General features: G+C 45.0%; 2 protein-coding genes across 3 annotated transcripts in view; one reads left to right on the top strand and one right to left on the bottom strand.

Annotated features, from left to right (window-relative positions):
* The window catches only part of LOC135105340 (homeobox protein aristaless-like), an 11,204-nt gene extending 9,237 nt beyond the window's left edge, over window positions 1-1,967 (bottom strand). Inside the window, exons 1-2 of one of the 2 annotated variants that reach the window (XM_064013514.1) lie at window positions 1,547-1,967; window positions 592-1,273 (exon numbers count right to left, since the gene is read on the bottom strand). In XM_064013514.1, the coding sequence (XP_063869584.1) occupies window positions 592-856 (265 nt within the window). In that variant the 5' untranslated portion in view covers window positions 857-1,273; window positions 1,547-1,967. Of the gene's footprint in view, window positions 1-591 lie in introns of both variants that reach the window. The other variant, XM_064013515.1, reaches the window with a different exon arrangement.
* A 2,825-nt stretch (window positions 1,968-4,792) lies between these two features.
* LOC135105382 (uncharacterized) overlaps window positions 4,793-10,000 on the top strand; it is a 5,680-nt gene continuing 472 nt past the window's right edge. Inside the window, exons 1-5 of the mRNA XM_064013518.1 lie at window positions 4,793-4,985; window positions 7,050-7,185; window positions 7,728-7,901; window positions 7,980-8,237; window positions 8,322-10,000. The exon at window positions 8,322-10,000 is cut by the window's right edge and continues 472 nt beyond it. Coding sequence (XP_063869588.1) covers window positions 4,950-4,985; window positions 7,050-7,185; window positions 7,728-7,901; window positions 7,980-8,237; window positions 8,322-8,512 — 795 coding nt within the window. The 5' untranslated portion in view covers window positions 4,793-4,949 and the 3' untranslated portion in view covers window positions 8,513-10,000. The remainder of the gene's footprint in view (window positions 4,986-7,049; window positions 7,186-7,727; window positions 7,902-7,979; window positions 8,238-8,321) is intronic.

Genomic DNA, 10,000 nt, shown 5'->3' on the forward strand with positions numbered 1-10,000 from the left:
AGAGGGAAGAAGATGACGGAGGAATGGTCTTGGAAGGAGGAAAAAGAGACTGCGAATAATAACCAAAGTGATACCAAAATCGAGAAAAAAGGCGCAAGAACATCACATCGTATGAAGAAAAAAGGAAAGGAAAAGTTGAGAAAAATAAAGAAAATAAGAAATAAGTGTTGAAAATATATGTTGTTTTTAAGCTGAAGGAGAGTAACGGGAACTTTCCATACTTTAACGAGAAGAGGGAGAAAATACATGAGAAAGGCAAGTGGAGATTAAAACTTAAAGATATTCCACGAATGAATGAACGAAAGTTAATGTTATAAAGAAGAAAATTTTCACACAACGACGATAACATACATACAGCGTCATGTAGGTGATGGTGGTGATGATAACCGTAGTACTGGTGATGGTGGTGATGGTGGTGACTGTGGTAGCAATGGTAACAATAATAATGATGGCGTAATGGTAATAACCGGAGGAGAGAGAAGATGAAAAAAATGTAATAACCACAAGAATTTGGATTGTAATGAAATGTTAAATTATGATATATAACAATTCTCTCTCTCTCTCTCTCTCTCTCTCTCTCTCTACACGTACCGTACTTGATGGGCGTCAGGTTGTGCAGGAGGGCGGGGCCTTGCTCACTCTGCATGCTCGGGGTCAGGAGGCCGTTGATAGAGTACCCAGCCATGTTCACGCCCACGCCCGCCCGCAGCCCTCCTCCTCCTCGCAAGTGAACATCAGAGAAACCACCACCACTGCCACCACCACCAGTACCTCCTTCTCCGCCTCCTCCGGTTCCGTTGCTCCCGCTGCTGTCCACGCCGCCACCGCTGGTTGCTTCCACTATTTTGTCGTCCATGTCAGGTTGTGGGAAGGAGAGGAACGTGTTGCGGTAGAGGAAAGGGTCGGATAGATGGTGGGCTGGGGTGTCGGATGGGCTGTTAATTGCAGAGCTGTTGCTGTTGTAAGGTTGTTGTTTTAGTTCATACTTCGCTTTTGAATTTCTTGCACAGTTTTAACCGTCTATCACACTTTTTTTTCTCTTTTGCTTTTTAAGACACCAAATGGTTTACTTCTATAGGTACGGTATTGTTGTTTCTCTCATCGTATACACTATACTCATCGTTCACCGATGATCTTCCTCCCCACGTAAAACGCAGGAGACATCATTTAAGTCCTCTCCGAGACCGCCAGGCGCTCAGCAAGCAGCACAAATTGACAGACACAGATGCTCTTTCAAAACACACACGGTAGATCCATCTTGCTTGCACAGTACCTGGAGGAGACGGCGACGAAGTAAGCCAGTATGACGACCCATGCAACTATGCATATATTAACTGTACAAAAAGATGGCTTGCTGGATATTCTTAGAGGCCTCACGCACCACAGAGCCTCACCTCAACCACCCAAAGGGCCGGCCACAAAATGACACACGACCACTGATGAACGTTTGAGTGGTATCAAGGGGATTTATCTACACTCGAGCATGGAAGAAAACAGGTGAACGGGGGTTTTACATATGAGGTCGGAACACAGACACAACACACACCATTCCCTCAACACGTGCACACAGTCACGGGAGCTCGGGCGGGAGTCGTGGGTCTATCTCCACTTTTCCGGCCAAACAACAGGAACGCAGGTCACTCCGGAAGGCAGCCTTGGCTCCATCATGAGGTTAGGTCGAAACACACAAGGTCAGCCGGGGTCAGCACGAGTGATCACCTCCGGGCCGCTGGTGCCGCTAGGTGAGGGCGGCGGCTGGCGCGTGGGTGTGGAGGCCGGGAGGGTGTGGGCGGGTGTCGGCGGCAGAGAGAGGCGCGCGGGCGGTGCCGTAGGCGGAGTGCCGCGTTAGGGGAGGAGCCACTGCCACTGCGAGGAGGAGCCAGTGCCAGGGTGAGGAGGAGCTAGTGCCAACGAGGAAGAGGGGAAGGAAAACTTAGAAGCGCTGCGAGATGGACCCGAACCCAGAAAACAAAGCATACTCATATATATATATATATATATATATATATATATATATATATATATATATATATATATATATATATATATATATATATATTTATTTATTTATTTATTTATTTATTTATTTATTTATTCATTCATTCACTCATACATTTATCTATTTATTTATTTGTCTATTTACACAGGTAGATAGATGGAAAGAGAGATAGGGAAAAGGGATAGATAGATAGATAGAGAGAGAGAGAGAGAGAGAGAGAGAGAGAGAGAGAGAGAGAGAGAGAGAGAGAGAGAGAGAGAGAGAGAGAGAGAGAACAATGAGAGGAGTATTTGAGCGTCGTATAAAGAGCCTCAAAAGACACGGCACACTCCACACTCAACCAGCAGGAAGCCGTACAGGTAAATCCTCGCCAGAGAGGCAAGTTGGGGAGCGCACACTGCCACACTACTGCCACACACGAGCACGGCCTGACCCGAGAACCTGCCTCACCGTCCCCTGCCTTGGTCTTCGTCTTTCGCTGTAAAATAGACAGAGGAAGATATAGGTTTACCATCACTCGAAATAAGAGTTGATGATTCAATCGTAGTCGGAAGTCGAGCAACCTGCGACATTTATCCCGCCTGAAATTTGCTTTTTTTTCCCATAATCTTAACTCGACTGATTTAAGAATCTAGACTTTATTTTCTAAACATTTTGTTGTCTTACATCTAACAGGATGTAATATAAATCATTTGAAGTTTTCAAAGATATTTCCACGATTCTAGCGTCAGTTTCACAACAATTTTACATCACTAAATGGAAAGCAGTCATGATAACACGACTAATCATTACTATGACCTTTGAAAATGGTCCTGATGAGAGAATAAAGCGTTCAATAATATGCCCCTATATCAATTGTCAGATTTTGTGGGGAACTTGTCAGCAGAACAGAAAAGAGGATTTAATATTCAGGGAAAAACGCTATACATGATGGGAATGAGTGGCATGTTACTCGCATATTGTTGACCAAGACTGTGATGACAAGACTGTATGAGATGAGTGGGAGAAAATCTGCGTGTACGAGAGACAGGCAGGCAAGAATGAATGTAGAGAAGGAAGAATATGTATCAGTGTGCTTATCTCCGCGCACTGGGGTGAGTTGGAGGGAGCGACTGTGCGCGGGAACTGTGGGTCTTCAGGTATCAATACACCTTCTTCGCAGCGGCGGTGGCGGTGGCGGTAGTGGTGGTGGTGATGGTGGTGGAGGGAACGCATGCCATCCCATCAACTCCAGAGGACGAGCCGACGACTTGTTGCTGTTGGGGACTTTTTTTAGGGTCGCTTCACCACCTCGCCATCAAACGACCACCACGGCTTCGTTTTGTGCGAAGTCTGAGGGTAAAATTGAGTCAAGACGAAGACAGTTTATGAAAGATGGGGAGAAGGGTGAAGTTGGAGGGATGGATGAGGGGAGTGGAGTACGGGAGAGAGAGGAGGTGACAGCATGGAGGAAAGAATGATGGGAGAGAAGGTAATAGGGGGGGAAGAAATGGGGCGGGAGAAGGAAGCAGGGAGAAAAGAATGAGATAGGAGAGGGAAGGATCAAGTGGGATGATGGGATAACAGGAACCAGGAAAGAGTGGGAGAGAGGAAGGATAACAGAAGAAAAAATAGGAAGGAATTAAGCGGTGAAGGAAGAAGGGAGGGAAGAATGAAATAGGAAAGGGAAGGATGAAGAGAGGTGAGAGGATGAGGGAAGTAGGGGAAAGAGGGAGGGAGGTTAGCATGGAGGAAGAAAGGAATGAAAGAGATGCAAATAAAGAGGAAGAAATGAGATGGAGAGGGAAGCAGGAAGGGAAGACTGAGAAGAGAGATTGGGAAGGACGGAATGAATGAAGGGAATGGGATAGAAAAGGAAGAAAAGGAGGGAATCTCTATAATGATGACAATAGAGACTGTTTAAAGGAAGGGAAACAAAACGCAGAGCAATATACTCGTATTTCCACATCGAGATAGGAATACTAACGCTGCTCAAGAGATGAGTAAGTAAACACATACAGACAGACAGGCAGATGCAATACAAAGGAATAAAAAGGAGGTCCAAACAGCAGAGCGCACATAAAATACTTGTGTGAGGAAAGTGAATGAAGCAGTTTCCTTATCCGGCTTCTGAACAACAAAGCAGCAACGCGATCCTGTGAAACCAATATAATGTGACCTAATTTTTCACCAAGTTGCGATTCTTCCCCCAGTTGGAAAGCCGCATCTTTTCATATTCCCCTCTCTCTCTCTCTCTCTCGTAAACAGAAGAAAATGCATGAATAAAGATACTCAGCGTAAACACAAGTGAAATGACATGATCACCATTGAAATAGATACTGGCATATTGAAGATAAAGCTGCATAAATAAACTCAGACGCCGATAATATGAGGGTATCAATCGTCCTTGGCGTTGAATTCTAGACACATTACTATTTCAAGGAAGCATTAATTGAATCTTGACTTAAAAATACAGTTTGCACTTTCTTTCCTGTGTTTACGATTCATGGACATGTGTGTGTGTGTGTGTGTGTGTGTGTGCTTTAAATACGCTGCTTCAGCAATCGAGTCTTTGGGTGAAACCTTATTATTTACACGTTACTTTACATTCCTTGAATGCTGTCTTTCAACTTTGTCAAAAACAAACACTTCAGGATGTTATCTTTGTTAGGGAAAAGATAACAATGGACACTATACATAAAACAAAAACTACAAAAAAAAAAAAAAATGAATACAACGGAGCCAGAAGGTTCAAAGTATCGAAGAGCGTCTTGAATCACCGTAGAGAGTCTGAACCACTGAACACAAGGACGATCATCTGCGAGGTTAGAGGTGTATGAACCAGTAGTGCCCTACTGCCCTGCTGTGTGTACCCTAGAGGTCCTGGATGTGGTCTGCCACATTTTGAACACAAACATTACTTCGCCACTACTGTCCCAACCCGAGTCTGCCTTTCCCGTGACAAGGAGTGATGATGGTGGCAGTGATGTGGTTCTGCTTGCTGGCGGTAGGTGGGATGGTGATGAGGGATAGGCTGGGCAGGTGAGGGATAAGGCGGACCTGCACACCTGTCTACCCATGCCTTTGTCTTGGTATTATGTATCTTTTTTCCTTCGTGTGGTGGATGGGAAGAGGGTAGGCGGGTGAGAGACAAGGCGGACCTGCATACTTTCCATTCATGCCATTGTCTGAGTGTTGTGTGTCTTTATTATTTGCGGCGGTGAATGAGAAGCAGAATGGGTGTGTGAAGGATAGGCCGGATCTACATACTTGTCCACTTATGCTTTTGTCTGCGTGTTGTGTCCTTTCCCTTGGGGTGGTTGATAAGAGACAGATAAATGCATACTAGCCCATTCATGCCATTAAGTGTTGTGTATCCGTCTGGCGAATGAAGGGCAGGGTGGGGTGGGTGAGAGACAGGGCGGACCTTACTTTTCCATTCATGGCATTGTTTGAGTTGTGTAGTTGCTTTCAGTAACTTAGCGATGCAGGTGATATGTTCATGCAGCCATTGAACAGACAACATGTCTTGTAGTGTTCATTTTCTCGTCAGGGTAGTGAAGAACAGCTTGGTCTTGAGGCTTTGTTAGAGTTAAACATCATGGACAACTGAACGACTATTAAGACGGAATATTATGTGTTTATTTTGGAAAATAAACCAAAACAATAGAGCTGCGTGACGATTTGAATTAAGTTCTCATAGTCCTCCATTTTGACATAAGTTCTCATAGTCATCCATTTTGACGTAACGGTTAATCTTACCAATAGCGGCTCCTCATGAATCAGCTAAATTATGCATATATGGTGATGAATACTCACTGTACAACACGTGTGTGGTGGTTTTGTTTTGGGTACACGCATGCTTACGTTACAGTGACGTGATTCATGTTGCGCCGCATCACAAATTTCATGTCCATGCCGATGAGGCTTGCTTGGAGGGATACAGTGTAAGGCGTGTGTTAGTATGTTGATAGGAGGGTACTGTGACTGCATTACGTCTCCACAGTAGCTACTTCCGTGGTAGGTATTTTATTCACCAATGTATTATTGACTGATATTTTTGTTGCACTGGATGCAATTAATTGTCATATTAATATGTAATCAAATAAGGCTTTATGCGTGACACATTTGTACTGCACGTAGTGCCACTAATTCAAATGGCCTGTGTAGTTCGGAATTAGTCCGAGTGCAGTTAGTACTCCTCGAGGGTATGAAAGGCAGCATGGGTGCTGCCACGTTAGTTGACGTCAGTTCATCATGGCGTCAGACAGATTGCGGTCTGGGTGTACTCGTCTTTTTCCTGCGCTATGGTGGGAAACCCTGTACATCTTAATTTTGTGAGTAATTCCAAATCATTCTTGTTAGTGTGGTGTGCTGGTGTAATATTAGATTTGATAAGTATCCATAAAGGGGGTCCATGGGGAGGGAGAAGCCCCCCACCGCTAGTTTAGGTTAGGTAATGTCAGGTTCGGTTAGGTTAGGTAATGTTAGGTTAGGTTAGAGTCCTATATGGGGGGGGTCCAGGTCCATCCAGCCCCCGGCTAGTTTAGGTTAGGTAATGTTAGGTTACTTTAGGTTAGTCCTTAAGGAAGGAGTTCGGAGGGATGGAGCCCCCGGCCAGTTTAGGTTAGGTTAGGTTAGGTATTGTTAAGTTAGGATAGTGTGGGTGGAGCGATATTCCCTGTTTGTTGACTATCTTTTAGGTTTTTCTCTCAAAAGGGATGTTTTCTCCTTAGATTTTTAAGGTTTCCTAAAACCCCGCTTTCCCACGAAATCCCCAAGTTTGCTACTCCTGGAGAGGGGACGGAATAGAATACAGAGGGAGTCGCTATTAGTAAGATTTACAAAGGTTGTAGCTAAAAGGCTGCGTCGCAGTGATGAAAAGTGTTAATAATTGCGTGTAAGGTGAGCTTCTCAATAACTTAGGTACGAATTGTATGAGAGAACTTTTGATGTGGCTTCAAGGAGGTTATTATGAAAGGCCTTACAACCTGCTAGGGGAAAAGGAAAAGGGAGTGTGGTGCACATATAAGGTAAAATCTCCCGAAAGTTGTTTCCTAACCCCCCACAGGTGTTTGCAGCGGGAACATTGGCCGTCTCCGACGTGGGTGAAGGGAAGGCTTTCTTGAGGGCGGTGGATGCCGGCGGGGCGCCGTACAACCAGCCCTTTCCGCTCCTCTACGAGGAGATCGGCGAAAAGAATTCAGGTGACATGGCCATGACTAATGTGATGAGTGTTTGACAGTATTAAGTAAGACGAGGCAGCCTCCTCGTAGCTTGTCCATAAAAATCAACTAATATAGTTCCGTCTAACACCAGGGCAGTATAGGAATTTTTTTCTTTGATGTAAATGTATGCTTCTTTATACTGATCTTCATATATCTGCATCGAATAGGATGTTTATTTAACTGGACGCATGTTGCTGGCAAACGTCGTGACGGGATCGGCGACACAAGGGACAAAGAATGCAATCAAACATTCATCAGCTATTGACATGTTACATTACCCAGTTAGCTGACATTTTTCATTGTAGCACGCTGCAAAATTCAACTTTGCAACTGGAGGAAGTACGAAATAGCTCAGTTTACTCACAATAATATTGACAGCTGGCGAAGAAATGGATAGAATGAGAACATATCAGTGCAATTTAATTTTTGCTTACTTCCCTGTTAATCACAAGTTAATTTTGATAATTCACTACTCATGTACACTACTGTAGTACGCGCCAGTCATACAGGCACTTCCACAGACTCCACAGTGCCACGATGTCAACAGCTGAGAGAGCCTGGCATTTGCCGCGCCAACATTCCGCGCTGGTACTACGACAGCAAGGCCGACAACTGTCGTCACTTCAGCTACGGCGGCTGTCGGGGTAATGACAACAACTTCCCCACCGAAGAGCATTGCCGCGCCGCCTGCCTCGGTGAGTGCGAAATACTTTTGTATCTGCTTGGAATTATAAAGTAAGGTAGAAATTTATTCATATTTGTGAACCCTGCAGACAAGGTGGTGTGTCCAACTGACCCCGCCAAGACGTGCCGGGTATCGGAGTCTGCTTGTGTTAACGCCACCTGCCCTCTCCACCCCGACGCCGTGTGCTCCGTGCTGCCCTGCTCCTGCCTGGAAGTTTTCATGGACAGCAATGGACTGCCTGTGGAGTGCGCCGACGCCACCATCATTCCCAACACCACGCCACCGCCAGATGCCACCACTCCGGAGTTTGGTGACGGTGATCAAGATAGCACGGAGCCCGGGCGAGGTGAATGTAGCTTTGGGCTTTGTGTGTGTGTGTGTGTGTGTGTGTGTGCTTGCTTGTTCGCTTACAGTAACCGTTTCCTTCCAGCGCTGTGGTACATGGCAGTGGTGGTCATGATAATGATAGTCGTCGGGTTGCTGCTGCTGGGGTTGAGTGCAGTGCTCCGCAGGCTTCGTGGGCCACGCGGCAGGTCTTGCAGCACAGCCACACTCATCAGATCCGAGTGCAAAGCGTCCAGCAGAGGAGCCACACCGGTAGACGAACACGACATCACGTGAGCTTCACCCGGGGAGCGGCGAGGTGCTGCAAGGATGGCAGGTTTTAACATTTTAAACAGCGCGTGCGTAGTCAATACCACAGTTTGGGCTGAAGCTTGGAGGCAACATTCTTAAAATTTTTAATATGTAACTTATTTTATCCTATCAATATTTTCTAGCAATGTAGTTTTGTGTGTGCAAGAGAGCTTAGCAAGATTAGTATTCTTGTATATTATAATGTAGGCGTTTCTGTCTTGCAATGAGCAGCAGACGTATGTTGAGTTTTTGGGACAGGGAAAAAAATAATTATGAGACCATCTTAAGAAAATTAGTGACCACTAGACGGAAAGTGAAGGCACACGACAAGTAAGACGGCGAGCTCGTGAGGAGACAGCGTAAGGTAATCTCGTTAAAACGCCTTCGGGCACCATACTATTCCAGTAAACGGTAACTGAAAGAGCGATAAACTCTATAGTACTAGAAGCGGCTGTTTATTTTCTTATCATAATAAAAATAAAAAAAAAAAGTCCGGGGAAGAGAGGAGTGCTTGAGTTTAAGACCACTATGAAATCTTTGTGTATTTTACGTTACCTGTTGTGTACACGCTCTGTTTAATAAGGAAGTGTGTGTAGGTCATGGTGTTTTGAGTATGTGTAGGAATGATTTTGTTCAGTAGAAAATCAAGCCACCGTGGTAATTACGACTGTTCCCGATACGCCATCGAAGAGAGAAGAAAATAAAAGACAGTTTATTACAGATGCGCAAGAAGCTGTGTTCAATACCCAATGCAGTGCCGCGGCTTACCTTGAATGTTTGTTGAAGAAAATATATATATATTTTTTTTACATTGTGAATGGTGAACGAATATTTTTGCTCGTCGATTTAACTAACGTTAGTTTGAATGGACTGTGTGTGTGTGTGTGTGTGTGTGTGTGTGTGTGTGTATGAAAACGAAAACCTTCCTTAACTTCATTGAAATTGATATAATAAATTATCTCTGCAAATAAAACTACGTATCTTTTATTCTTGACTCATGGAGATTGTGAATTTGTGAATTGAATGTATCCTCAGTTGGCGCACGTGTACCAGCACACAAATCCTTGGACGGCCAAGAAATGAATAAGTGATGTTGCTCATGAGGACTTCCTAAGCTATTCAGATTCTAATAACGCCCCAATGCCTTACTCAGGTTGCTGCATTTTTTGGTAACTATTTCCAGAGTTTTCGTATAGAATGAGAAATCTTTTCATCCTCGTGTTGCTGGCGGGCGTCCGCGTGGCGTGGAGCTTGACGGAGGGAACCCCTAATTGTCCCGTGGTCGGGAACTGGAGTGACTCCGAGGGAACGAAGGTGCTGAGGGTGTGGAGTTCCGCTCCGGACAACACATCAGCCATTGAACGCATGGAGCTCAGCGCGAGCGGCTACAAGATCACCCACGAGAACACTAACTCCACTACTACGAATATTTACAGCAGTCCCGCTTTTGTTGTTTTAATGACGAACGCCACG

Source organism: Scylla paramamosain, chromosome 1 (genome assembly GCF_035594125.1).
Source record: "Scylla paramamosain isolate STU-SP2022 chromosome 1, ASM3559412v1, whole genome shotgun sequence".
Lineage (NCBI taxonomy): Eukaryota > Metazoa > Arthropoda > Malacostraca > Decapoda > Portunidae > Scylla > Scylla paramamosain.